Below are 14,201 nucleotides of genomic sequence, written 5' to 3'. Positions count from 1 at the left end.
GCCGAAGCAAGAAGATCACTTGAGGCCAGGTGCGGTGGCTCACGCCTGTAATCCCAGCACTTTGGGAGGCCGAGGTGGGTGGATCACCTGAGGTCAGGAGTTCAAGACCAGTCTGGCCAACATGGTGAAACCAAGTCTCTATTAAAAATACAAAAATTACACAGGTGTGGTGGCACACGCCTGTAATCCCAGCTGCTCAGGAGGCTGAGGCAGGACAATAGCTTGAACCCAGGAGGTGGACGTTGCAGTGAGCCAAGATCATGCCACTGCACTCCAGACTGGGCAATAGAGTGAGACTCTGTCTCAAAACAAACAAACAGCCAGGGCTATCACAGGCCTGATCCTGCCTCCCCAGGTCCTGAGGCTGGGAACTCCACCTGTCCACCAATCTCAACCCTGTGTCCAGGCCACACCTTTCCAGTGTCCACCCCGACCCCATCCCATGAAGACAAGACGCGATGCAAATACTGACTCAGGGTAGTGAAGGAAACAAATGAAGCCCCAAATATAAGCTCGGGGAGCTTCTATTCTAGCTGGGGAGCCAGGCAGGGAGGAAGGGAAACACCAATTGTGCATGAGGCGTGCTGAGGAGGAAAACAGAGTAGCGAAGGGAGGCGTGAAATGTCAGGAGTGGAGACTGGAATTTCAGGGAAGACCTAAAAAGCTGCGAAGACAGTGGAGAAGTGAGTCGTGTGGCTATGGGGGATGGGGCTGGAAAGAGGCAGTCCAGACGGGGGCCCCTGGGTGGGGCTGCATGGTGTCATTCAGGGATGTCGGGGCCCACAGCAGAGGGCCGGTCCCGTGGTGGACACAAGGGTGAGGGGTGCAGGGAAGAGGGAGAAGGCAGGAGCTGGAGCAGGAACCCCCATGCCGAGGCTGTGGCCCCACCTCCCTGACACCCTCTCTCCCCACACCCTCACTCCTGCGCACGCACACACACTTGCAGCTCACCCCGTCTGTGAAGAAGCTCCGGAGCAACGGCAGGCTGGGTATGCGGTTTGGCAGGTGCCTGGGAAGCAAGGGTCGAGGGTGAGGGATGTGGGCAGCAAAGCTGGGACCTCACTATCTCATCACCCACCAAACCCCAAGCCCAGAAGCCTTCCAGCGGGGGAGGCACACTGTCCCATGCATAGAGGACCCCCAGGGCCAAAAGCCCTGCCCCAGAGCAGCTGGCCAGGGTGGCTGTGGCCACCCCACCCCATGTCCAGACAGGGCCTCACCGCAGAACCTGGCCCTCGTCACAGAAGGTGTTGAGTCCATCATCGCAGGACTTGGAGCGCTCCGTGGTGATGGCCAGCAGGTAGGAGGAGCGGTGGCCAGCCTTGATGCTGCCTGCAAAGCCGCCCGCATCGGGCCTCAGGGTCAGCGGGGCAGCAGGTCAGGGGCTTCCCAGAGCCCTCCCTTCTAGGCAGGGGCAGGAGGTGACTCTCCCAAGGTGCCCCAGGAGAAGCGGAAACCAGAGGAAGAGGCCAGACATCAAGCAGCAGACCCAACAGAGACCCCTGGGACTGGGCAGCGAGGGAAAGGGTGGGGCTGGGGGTGTGGGGAGCGCTCACTGCAGTCCCGCGAGTAATGCCATCCGAGGGTGAAGGTGAAGGTCGGGGAAGATGGGCTGGTGCCCAGGACAGCGGCTGAGTTCATGGCACTGGAGACCACAGCAAAGGCAGGGACATGCTTGGCTTGGAGGTCAGTGCTGGGGCTGGTGGGCTCATCTATGCATGTGGAAGGAGAAAGGTGTGAAGACGGCAGACAGCGGAACCTGCTTGCCTCCACCCTAGCCTTGCCAGCCCCCGTGCCACTCACCTCCAGGCTCAGACACATCCCAAAGGTTCCTGCTGGCAACATGCCCACTGTCAAGCGTGACTGGCCCACTGTCCAGACTGTGGCCATGGAATCCTTACCCTCAGGAGTGGGGCTGAGACACCCTCCTTAAACCGGGCTCCTGAGGACAGAGCCAATATTCCCCCATCAGACTGGGAGCCTCCTGAGGGCAGGGACGGTGTCTCCCCCATCAGACTGAGGGCACTCAGAGAGAATGAATTATGTCTCCCCTCTCAGACCAAGAGCCTCCTGAGGGCAGGGACAGTGTCTTCCCCATCAGACTGAGAGCTTCCTAAGGGCAAAAGCTCCCCCATCAGCTGGGGCTCCTCAAGGGCAGAGATGACATCTCCCCCTCAAACAGAGTGTGCTCTGGAAGAAGAGACTGCCTCTCCCGGCCACAGCCTAGAGCCTTTCATCAGGGGTCAGTGGTGTGGATGGGGCCCTTGAGACAATCCAGTGAGATCTGGAAGTGAAGAAAAAGATTATAATCTGGGATAAATATAAAAAATTACAATAAAAATTGTATTGCAAATTTACAAATTATGGTTGTTTATATGTACATGGTAAAGGGCAATGTTATGATTTGTGAATACAATATGAAATAACTAAGATAATTAAGAAATAACTGATATAATTATCGTTCATTATTTCAAATTTTTATCTTTTATTGTGACAACATTTAACATTTACTCTTAGCTCTTTAAAATGACCAATGTACTATTTTAAATGAACCAATAGAAACCAATTTATGTAAACAATTGAAAATCTGGGAAATCAATTATGAACTACTGTAATAATTTAATAATTAAAAGTTAATAATGTAGTTAATTAAGTTTGATTTTTTTCAAACTTTTTTATCATTTCATTGTAATGTTTAATACAAATGCCTACATATATATGCATTGGTCTGTGTATTTATACATCTTTCTATGGGTATAAATTTTTGTCCCTATAGCTATGTAGTTGCTGATGTCAACAAATGTTAATAAAACTCTGGAAGAATCAGTGCAAACAATTAGGAATGTTTATTTCTTGAAAGTATATACTTAAAAATATAATATGTAGAATGTTAATAATTACTAAAATTTAAATATTAATGATAAAATTCATAATAAATATAAGTAACAAAATATCACAGCCTAGAAGACTCCAGAGTCCTGCGAAGATAAACGTGACTTTTCCAGCTGAGGAGAAAGGAAACCTCTCCCGGCACCTGCTCCTGGGACCTGTCCCGTCCTCAGTGGGTCCCGAGCGCCCCCTGGTTGCCCCGCGCGCCCCTGCAGGGAGGTTTGTGTCTGGGCTCACACTGACCTCCCCTCACTGTGTCTGTGGTACAGTAATACACGGCCGTGTCCTCGGTTTTCAGGCTGTTCATTTGCAGATACAGCGTGTTTTTTGAATCATCTCTTGAGATGGTGAATCTGCCTTTCACAGGTGCAGCGTAGTCTGTTGTCCCACCATTAGCTTTGCTTTTAATACGGCCAACCCACTCCAGCCCCTTCCCTGGAGCCTGGCGGACCCAGCTCATCCAGGCGTTACTGAAAGTGAATCCAGAGGCTGCACAGGAGAGTCTAAGGGACCCCCCAGGCTGTACCAAGGCCTCCCGCAGACTCCACCAGCTGCACCTCACACTGGACACCTGCAAACACAGAGACACTAAGATCAGAAACTGCCACACATATCCACTGTTTCTCTCACTCATGTCCACTCACACTCAATCTCTCTAGCTCTCCATAAATCACCTTTAAAAATAGCAGCAAGGAAAACCCAGCTCAGCACAAACTCCATGGTGATTCCTGTGTGTTCAGTCCTGATCACGGAATGAAAATACTTGGGAATCCCAAGGCTGGGGCTCCTCTCCCAGAGCTGCAGGGTCAGGACTGGGCTGGTTTTCATCAGGAGAGGGAGGGCCCTATTTGCATGTCACCTACTATATAGCAAGCTCTGGGGTGGGACGCCTGAGCAGAGGGCAGTGCCCAGATAAGGTAATGATGCCCTGCAAGAATCTGATGACAATGATGGTGTTTGGAAAACTTGCTGTCTTATTAGGAAATTGTGCTGTGATAAACACTTTGCACTAATCACTCTCTTACATTTTCACATATTTGTGTAAATCATATTTTTAGGGGTCAATGGTTTCTCTATTTACAGATGGCGAAGTAAACCCATACGTGGAGGGGCTTTGTATGTATCTAAGAGCTCATACCTGAGGTTAGTGAGCCCCAGTATCTGGGCCTGTGCTCCTCATCCACTGGCCCTATATTACTCCCTAACCCAACTCCAGGACAGAGCTGGGCATGCCTAGCGTGGTTTGTGAAACCCTCTTTCTGTATTGAGAACATGTGTAATTTTGCTGCATTCTAGCATTCACCTAAAAATATGGTGAGAACTAGGGTTCACGAAGATAAATTATTAGGTGTTTCTGAAATTTAGTATTTTTTCTATCTTTATATCACTTCTTGTGCAAGTTTTCATTTGTTTGCTGGTAATAAATTTTATAAATTTCAGTTTACTGATAACAAACTTCACATATTTAAAGTGTACAATTGATAAACCTGATGTAACCATCCTAGTTATCAAGGTGAACCAGAAAATTCTCAAAATTTCCCTCTCATTCTTCCATATTCCTCCTCCTTTCCTCTTCTCTTCTTCTACCATTTCCCCAAATGGTAAATTCTGATCTTGTTTATATTGCTGTAGATTCAATTTAATTTATCAGAATTTATTAAAATGGAATAACATAGTACATATTCTTGTTTGCTTTATTTTCCTGAACATCAATACTTAGATATTTTACCTTGTTGTTATATTGCTTAAGTTCAGTTTTTATTTTCCAGAATTTATATAAATGAAATTATATGGTAAATCTTCTCATTTGTCTGGTTTATTTTACTCAGCAAAAATACTTAGATATTTTACCTTCTTGTTGCATGTATCAGACAATTATTTATTATAAATGTTGTGTAGTATTCCATTGAACAAATTTACCATAATTTGATTTTCTGTTAAGCAGCTTAACAATGTTCAAATTATTTTATTACTCTGGTAGTACTAAAAATCTACTACTCAACTTGAAAATGTACATAAATGAGGAATATATTTTCTTTTTTTCTTACAACTACATCAACAATAACAGATAAACAGTCAAGATGAAATTTTGCAAATTTCTGAATGCTTAGGAAAACTGAAGTTAAAAAAAATCTTAAATTTAACAAGAAGCAAGTTCTTGTAGAGAGTAACAAAGCCAGCATATGAGATTACCTAAGGCAGAGTCTGGCATATGAAATATAGGCTGTTAAAGATAAAAATGCAAATATATATGGGATTGCTTGAAATGGAATATGGTTAGCTTGTTGTAGTTTGAAATTCTAAGGGATCACATACTGAAGAGCTTTTCTATCCTCTTGAATCCCTTTCCCCAAAAAAGGGGCAGTCACAAAATCTTCCTTTCCCAAAGTGTCTGTCTGGGAGAGAACAAGAGCCCCCATTTTTGAAAGGCATTCAGACTCGACTCCCTTATATCCACTACAGAACTAAAAATTACTTTGCAGGGGAACCACCAAAACCAGTACCCTAGGGGCACTGGTGCAACTCCTCAGGAATTGAGATGGGAACAGAGGTCACTGCCACGAAGTTCTGTTGAGACATAACTCTCTTTCTTATGGAATCAGAGCTTTAGTCTGCAGGGCAGGGCAGCAGATCTGGGAGGTGATGACCCTGATGGGGAACACTGGAGCTGTGGCACGGAACACCTGGGGGAAACAGGGGGGCTGTACCCCAGTGGAAGGGACAAGAACACACAGATGAGCATCTCATCTGGAGGAGGGTCAGGAACACTCAGAAGGTCACACCCAGACTTACGGGCACAATGCCTTTCTAGGAATATGGACCGAGATGAGGTCAGAGACTCTTCCTTCAGTGTAAGGGCTTCCACTAATTTATCAATTGTCAGTTACATATAACAGAGGAATGCACCTGTGGGAGCTGAAAGAGATTCTCTGGAGGATGGAACAAGGAGAAGAGACACAGTCACGCAGCAAAGAAAAACAAGATATCACTGGAGCATCTGTAGTCTCTGCTGGACATAGAAGAACAGACTTCAATTAGTTGTTGAAACCTTTATATCAGTCTTTACTAATTTATATGCTAAAATAGTTGGCCTCATCAATGGAGTCTTATTATCCCCATCAGGGATGAGTGTCCATGTGGGCACGTGGTGCAGTTCTAGTCATGGGGGCAGGGGAGGTGGTCTGTTCAGGTGTTCCTGGTCCTTCAGAGGAGAATTGCAGAACTGTCTCTGCCCCTTTTCCAGCCAATATATAAAATATGTATGTGACCATGGGAATATTGTCACCATGTAACTGCATGATGGGAGTCACCTGAGGGGTGAAGCTGACTTTCTGGATGCATCAGTGTGGAAAATTGAGAAAAGAAACTTCTTGGGCACATGAGCTGTCAAATTATTCAATCCTGGAGCCACTCACTTCCAGAGGCTTCCTGTTTCATCAGGTTGTGATTTTCCTCATTGTGTAGTCAGCCTAGGTTGTCTTTCTTCACTCTCTGCTAAAATAGTCACACATAATATCTAGAAGCATTAAGATTAATAAGTAACTAATTTGAAAATTAGAGCAAGTCCCAAGTGAAGTCAAAGTTACTGTGTGGTTGACAGGAAACATGGCTGGATACTAAGAGTGTGTTCACATCTGTTTTATGTAGATTAGCAACATATTTTGTATATCCCTTAAGTAATACTTTCATTGAGACTCCTGATTTAACACTATTTCTTGATGAATAACACCTAAATCATAAAGGTGGAGGTTATTACCTAATAATTCATATTACTGGTATAAACTTTCACCTAGGGCATATTCCTATACCTGATGTAAAATCAGCCCAGAATGGAGAAGTTACTTCTCTTATTAGAGCTTGTCAATTAACTAAAAACCAGGATTAAATACAGATGTTCTACATTAGTGTGTAATTTTGAAATGTGTTGCAAGCAGAGGAGGTTCTTATGTCTCCTAGAAGCCCCATCAAAATGGACAAAAAAAGACACTTTTAAATAAATTCCTACATTATAGAGACCTGACATATGAATTTGAAACCAAATGCCAACAAAGGAGAAAACAAACAAATAAAACAACTAGTATGGAAGCTAGAATAATGTGATGCACCATTACACCAAATATTCAGTCTTAACATGGTTTTTAATATTATGTAAACATGGAAGGTATTGCCATTGTTCATATGATACAGAATCAATGGCACTCACAATCATCTGAATATGTTGAAAAATGGCACCTTCAAATAAAAATTATGAAAACTTCAATAAAATATTGAACTCTATTCACCAAGGGTTATACCATTAGCACTATGGCATGATGGTTTCCTCCCTCAGCACACATCAGTTATTACCCTATGACTTGGTAGCTGGAAGATTCACACTTTCGAGATTTTACCCTCATCACATACCTTTGTCCTATTGCATGCATGTGTTACAAAATATTGAAAATGATTTTTGTGTTATACACACTCCAATGACTAAAAATTTAAAGTTGCCTTTTTACCACATCTTTTAACAGCATTTTGTGATATCCGACCATGAAGTTATGTCTATTGTGTGTCTTTTATCACACAATGTGAATCTAGTTAGGAATCGCAGGAGCTTCCTCATTTGACACCAGTGGGTGTTTCACACTGTGCAATCCCCTTCCTGTGAGTGGGAAGCCTCACTCTGACCCACCACGAAACCATCACAAAAGCCCTGAGCCAGTCTGCTTTCTGGCTCTATCGAGCCATTTTGGGTGTTCCTTAGAGACCAGCACTAATCTCAACAGACGCCTCAAGAGGTAATTAACTTTTCCATATTCACATCGAGGGAGTACGCAGCACCCACAGATGTGACATCCACATGACATTTTAGTTGAGATCCCTTCGCCTTTTTGAGGTGTCAACTAGAACTGATGCTGTGAGCTTGTTGTCATGGCTGCTAAACACAGGACACACCTGTTCCCTAAACCAACTCCAGGACAGAGCTGGACATGCCTGGTGTGGTTTGATAAACCCCCATTTTTAATAAAATCATGACATTATTTTGCTGTATTCTAGTGTTTCCCTAAAAATACAGGTAGACCCAGCGTGTATTCATGTGTATATTCAGGAGTCACTGATTTCTCATATATATTTAATGGAATATGTAATCCTTTCTTTAAATTATACTTTACGTTCTGGGGTACATGTGCAGAATGTGCAGTTTTGTTACATAGGTATACACACGCCATGGTTGTTTGCTGCACCCATCAACCTGCCATCTACCTTAGGTATTTCTCCTAATGCTATCCCTCCCCTAGCTCTTTACCTCCTGACAGGCCTCAGTGTGTGATATTCCCCTCCCTGTGTCCATGTGGTCTCATGGTTCAACTACCACTTACGAGTGAAAACAGCGGTGTCTGGTTTTCTATTCTTCTGTTAGTTTGCTGAGAATGATGGTTGTCAGCTTCATCCATGTCCCTGCAAAGGACATGAACTCATCCTTTTTTATGGCTGCATAGTATTCCATGGTGTATATGTGCCACATTTTCTTTATCCAGTCTATTATTGATGGACATTTGGGTTGGTTTCAAGTCTTTGCTATTGGGAATAGTGCCGCAATAAATACACGGGTGCATGTGTCTTTGTAGTAGAATGACTTATAATCCTTGGGGTACATACCAAGTAATGGGATTGCTGGGTCAAATGGTATTTCTAGTTCTAGATCCTTGAGGAATCGCCACACTGTCTTCCACAATGGATGAACTTATTTACACTCCCACCAACAGTGTAAAAATGTTACTATCTCTCCACATCCTCTCCAGCATCTGTTGTTTCCTATTTAATGGTCACTATTCTAACTGGTGTGAGATGGTATCTCACTGTGGTTTTGATTTGCGTTTCTCTATTGACCAGTGATGAGGAGGATTTTTTCATGTTTTTTTGGCTGCATAAATGTCTTCTTTCGAGAAATGTCTGTTCGTATCCTTCACCTACTTTTTGATGGGTTTTTTTTTCTTGTAAATTTGTTGTAGATTCTGGATATTAGCCCTTTGTCAGATGGATAGATTGCAAAAATTTTCTCCCATTCTGTAGGTTGCCTGTTCACTCTGATGATAGTTTCTTTTGCTGTGCAGAAGCACTTTACTTTAATTATATCTCATTTATCAGTATTAGCTTTTGTTGCCATTGCTTTTGGTGTTTTAGACTTGAAGTCTTTGCCCATGCCTATGTCCTGAATGGTATTGCCTAGATTTTCTTCTAGGATTTTTATGGTTTCAGGTCTTGATAAGTCTTTCATCCATCTTGAGTTAATTTTTGTATAAGCTGTAAGGAAGGGGGTCCAGTTTCAGTTTTCTGCATATGGCTTGCCAGTTTTCCCAACACCACTTATTAAATAGTTCCGGAATTCTTTCCCCATTGTTTGTTTGTGTCAAGATTGTCAAAGATCAGATGGTTGTAGATGTGTGGTGTTATTTGGGAGGCCTCTGCTCTGTTCCATTGGTGTATATATCTGTTTTGGTACCAGTACCATGCTGTTTCAGTTACTGTAGCCTTGTAGTATAGTTTGAAGTCAGGTAGCATGATGCCTCCAGCTTTGTTTTTTTTTTTTTTTTTTTTTTTTTGCTTAGGATTGTCATGGCTATGCAGGATTTTTTTTGGTTCCATATGAACTTTAAAACAGTTTTTTCCAATTCTGTGAAGAAAGTCATTGGTAGTTTGATGGGGACAGCATTCAATCTATAAATTGCTTTGGGCAGTATGGCCATTTTCATGATATTTATTCTTCTTATTCATGAGCATGGAATGTTTTTCCATTTGTTTGGGTCCTCTCTTATTTCCTTGAGCAGTGGTTTGTAGTTCTCCCTGAAGAGATCCTTCACATCCCTTGTAAGTTGTATTCCTAGGTATTTTATTTTCTTTGTAGCAATTTTGAGTGGGAGTTCACTCATGATTTGGCTCTCTGTTTTTCTGTTATTGGGTTATAGAAATGCTTGTGATTTTTGCACATTGATTTTGTATTCTGAGACTTTGCTGGAGTTGCTTATCAACTTAAGGAGATTTTGGGCTGAGACGATGGGGTTTTCTAAATATACAATCGTGTCATCTGCACACAGAGACAATCTGACTTCCTCTTTTCCTATTTTTATACAATTTATTTCTTTCTCTTGCCTGATTACCCTGGCCAGATCTCTCAATACTATGTTGAATTGGAGTGGTGAGAGAGGCATCGTTGTCTTGTGCTGGTTTTCAAAGTAAATGCTTCCAGTTTTTGCCCATTCCATATGATATTGGCTGTGGGTTTGCCATAAATATCTTTTATTATTTTGAGATACATTCCATGGATACCTAGAGTATTGAGTTTTTAGCATGAAGGGGTGTTGAATTTTGTCGAAGTCCTTTTCTGCATCTATTGAGATAATCATGTGGTTTCTGTCATTGGTTCTGTTTATGTGATGGATTACACTTATTGATTTGCATATGTTGAAACAGACTTGCATCCCAGGGATGAAGCCGACTTGATCATGGTGGATAAGCTTTTTGATGTGCTGCTGGATTTGGTTTGCCAGTATTTTATTGAGAATTGGTGCATTGATGTTCATCAGGGATATTGGCCTGAACTTTTTTTTGTTGTTATGTCTATGCCAGGTTTTGGTATCAGGATGATGCTGGCTTCATAAAAAGAGTTAGAGAGGAGTCCCTCTTTTTCTATTGTTTGAAATAGTTTCAGAAGGAATGGTAACAGTTCCTCTTTGTACCTCTGGTAGAATTTGGCTGTGAATCCATCTGGTCCTGGACTTTTTTTGTTGGTATGCTATTAATTACTGCCTCAATTTCAGAATTTGTTATTGTTCTATTCAGGGATTCGACTTCTTCCTGATTTAGACTTGGGATGGTGTATGTGTCCAGGCATTTATCCATTTCTTCTAGATTTTCTAGTGTATTTGCATAGAGGTTTTTATAGTATTCTCTGATGGTAGTTTGTATTTCGGTGGGATCAGTAGTGATATCCCCTATATTACATTTTATTGCATCTATTTGATTCTTCTCTCTTTTCTTCTTTATTAATATGGCTAACTTTCTATCTATTTTGTTGATGTGCTGTATTCAGGAGACCCATCTCATGTGCAAAGACACACATAGGCTCAAAATAAAGGGATGGAGGAATATTTACCAAGCAAATGGAAAGCAAAAAAAAAAAGAAAGAAAGAAAAAGAAAAAAAACAAAAGCAGGAGTTGCAATCCTAATCTCTGATAAAACATTTTAAACCAAAAAAGATCAAAAGAGACAAAGAAAGGCACTGCATAATGGTAAAGGGATCAATGCAACAAGAAGAGCTAAATATCCTAAATATATATGCACCAAATACAGGAGCACCCAGATTCATAAAGGAAGTCCTTAGAGACCTACAAAGAGACTTAGACTCCCACACAACAAGAGTGGGAGACTTTAACTCCCCGCTGCCAATATTAGACAGATCAACGAGACAGAAATTTAACAAGGATATTTAGGACTTGAAGTCAGCTCTGGACCAAGCAGACCTAATAGATATCTACAGAACTCTCCACCCCAAGTCAACAGAATATACATTCTTCTCAGCACCTCATCGCACATATTCTAAAACTGACCACATAATTGGAAGTAATACACTCCTCGCCAAATGCAAAATAACAGAAATCATAACAAACAGTCTCTCAGACCACAGTGCAATAGTCAAATTAGAACTCAGGATGAAGAAATTCACTCAAAACTGCACAACTACATGGAAACTGAAAAACCTGTTCCTGAGTGTCTACTGGGTAAATAAAGAAATGAAGGCAGAAATAAAGATGATCTTTGAAACCAATGAGAACAAAGACACAACATATGAGAATCTCCGGGACACATTTAAAGCAGTGTGTAGAGGGAAATGTATAGCACTAGATGCCTACAAGAGAAAGCAGGAAAGATCTAAAACTGACACCCTAACATCAAAATTAAAAGAACTAGAGAAGCAAGAGCAAATTCAAAAGCTAGCAGAAGAGAAGAAATAACTAAGATCAGAGCAGAACTGAAGGAGATAAAGACATGAAAATCAACTCCAAAAAATCAATGATCCAGGAGCTGGTTTTATGAATCTTTAATTCTGTGTTGAGAAATTTAAAATTTCTTTAGTTTGATGATTGAAGTCCTTATGCCATCGTTCTGAGATTTTCTTTTTTATTTCTCATATATTTTATCCATCTCTAAATTCTTTTCTACCAAATTATATATGTTTAAATTTGTAGTATTTTAATAAGTTGAAATTAGAAAGTAACAATCTTCCCTTAATGTGTACAATTTAACAAATAATGACATAACCATAACTTTTCTCAATACAGAAAAAATTATCCTCAAAATTTCCTCTCGTTGTCCTGTAATTTCCACTTCCTACACCTTCCCTTCTCATACCATGACCACGGCCAACTACTGGTTTTCATTATGTAACTTTAGATTAGTTTTCATTTTATAGAATTTATAAAAGTGGAACTGTATGTATGTACTTGTATTTCTTTGGTTTATGTTACTCGTCATAAGTACTTGTGAATTTACCCTTGTTGCGCATTTCCAGCAGTACTTGTTTGAACAGTGGGTATTATTCAAGTGAATGAATTTAGAACAAAGTGTTTACTGCTTAACCTGCTGATCAATATTTGGATTGCTTTCAGTATCTGGGTATTATAAAGAAAGGTGCTACTCAGCTTAGAGAACTACACGGTTGAGAAAGACAATGTTCTTATTCCTACATCAACGTGAACAGCAGTTAAACTGAAAAAGCTGCACTTCAATAAATTTTCTTCAACACATCAGGTAATTAAAGTTGTAGAACTCTTTGTGTGTGTCAGTTTGTGTGTGAGAGAGGAGGGAGGAAGGGACACAGAACAAGTGAGAGATCCTACATAACTGACCATAATTTATGAGGTGCTCAAATATATACAAGGACTTAGTCCTGAAGGACAAAGTCCACATTAGATGGAGAGGACAACTTGGTGCACCTACGTATGGCTATATATTTATATAAATATCATTGTCTAATAATACAATAATATACATTAGAATAAATATGGTGGAGAGTAAAATATGTCAGTGATGAAAAACCCCACCTCCAGCACCTTTTTTCCCCTCTTGCACCTGCCTTAATGTGTCCTGAGCGCCCCTTGGTGACCTGAGCACCCCCTGGTGTTCTGAGCTTCCCTGCAGGGAGGTTTGTGTCTGGCCTCACAATGACTTCCCCCTCTGTGTCTTTTGTATAAAAATCCATGGTGGTGTACTCATTGCACATGTAGCTCAGCTGTAGGAAAAACTGCTTTCTGAATGTGTATCTGGAGGTGGTGACTGGACTCTTGAGAAGCGCGTGGTACTGTGTGCTTCCTCATGACCTACACACCTGACCCACTTCAGCTCCTTCCCTGGGGGCTGGCAGATCCAGCTCCAGGAGGAAGTACTGGTTATGATCGGAAATCCAGAGGCAGCACAGGTGAAGGAGAGGGTCTCTGAGGGCTTTACTAGAACATGACTGCACTGAAAAACACAATTTTTGTCATACACAGCATCTGAATGACATTTTGATGAGAATGATCCCAGGCTAGAAGCATCAATAACAAGGTTGACATCAGTGTAAGGTTGGACAGGCAGTTGCTGTGCAGATATTTTCACAGAAGTAATTCTTTTATTGTTGTGGTTGCCTTTGTGCAAGGCTGTGGCTTTTCTGAGTGTTATAAAACTAGCTCTTGTTAGGGATATAAGTAATTATTTTGTTGTTGTGGTTGCCTTTGTGCACAGTTGTGGCTATTCTGAGTGTTATAAAGCTAGCTGTTGTTCTTAGGGATATAAGTAATTCTTTTACTGTTGTGGTTGCCTTTGTTCAATTTGTGGTTTTTTGGAGTGTTATAAAGCTAGGTCTTGTTCTCAGGGGTATGTGCATGAGAAGCTTCCATAAATGGCCTTCCCCAGCTCCATTTGTCAGGGTTTGAACACTAGGGACTCCAGTTGGATTCTGACAACTTTTACAGGCTCTTCTAACACTACCAGTGAAGAAGGTGACTCTGTGACAGTTTACACAGCACAGGATCAATTCCACATCCTCACCCCACTTTGACCAAAGAAGCTTATGCCCTCATTCCTAATGGCCACATGCATTCCCAGATGCATCTCCAGAAAACAGAGTGGAGTGTCCTGAATAATGAGAGAAAGTCTCAGCAGCCTCTCCCAGTGGCTGCAGGAGTCACAGCCTGAGCCCCACCTAAGCTCCAGGGAAAGGGCTTGAGCCCCAGGATTTAGACCACAGGGACAACATCCTTTTTTCCAGAAAGCAGGAAAAGCAAATGGA

At 41.8% G+C, this 14,201-nt stretch overlaps 1 protein-coding gene across 1 annotated transcript in view; it reads right to left on the bottom strand.

The window, feature by feature from the left end:
* The window catches only part of LOC100614447 (rho GTPase-activating protein 23-like), a 77,719-nt gene that overhangs the window by 60,765 nt on the left and 2,753 nt on the right, over window positions 1-14,201 (bottom strand). The window contains 7 exon segments of the mRNA XM_063788890.1: window positions 952-1,009; window positions 1,221-1,332; window positions 1,557-1,712; window positions 1,869-1,896; window positions 3,143-3,460; window positions 8,253-8,331; window positions 13,260-13,393. Coding sequence (XP_063644960.1) covers window positions 952-1,009; window positions 1,221-1,332; window positions 1,557-1,712; window positions 1,869-1,896; window positions 3,143-3,460; window positions 8,253-8,331; window positions 13,260-13,393 — 885 coding nt within the window.

This window comes from Pan troglodytes, chromosome 12, assembly GCF_028858775.2.
Source record: "Pan troglodytes isolate AG18354 chromosome 12, NHGRI_mPanTro3-v2.0_pri, whole genome shotgun sequence".
Lineage (NCBI taxonomy): Eukaryota > Metazoa > Chordata > Mammalia > Primates > Hominidae > Pan > Pan troglodytes.
The sequence above is the reverse complement of the archived record's forward strand: the minus strand, read 5'-3'. Positions and strand labels throughout refer to the sequence as shown.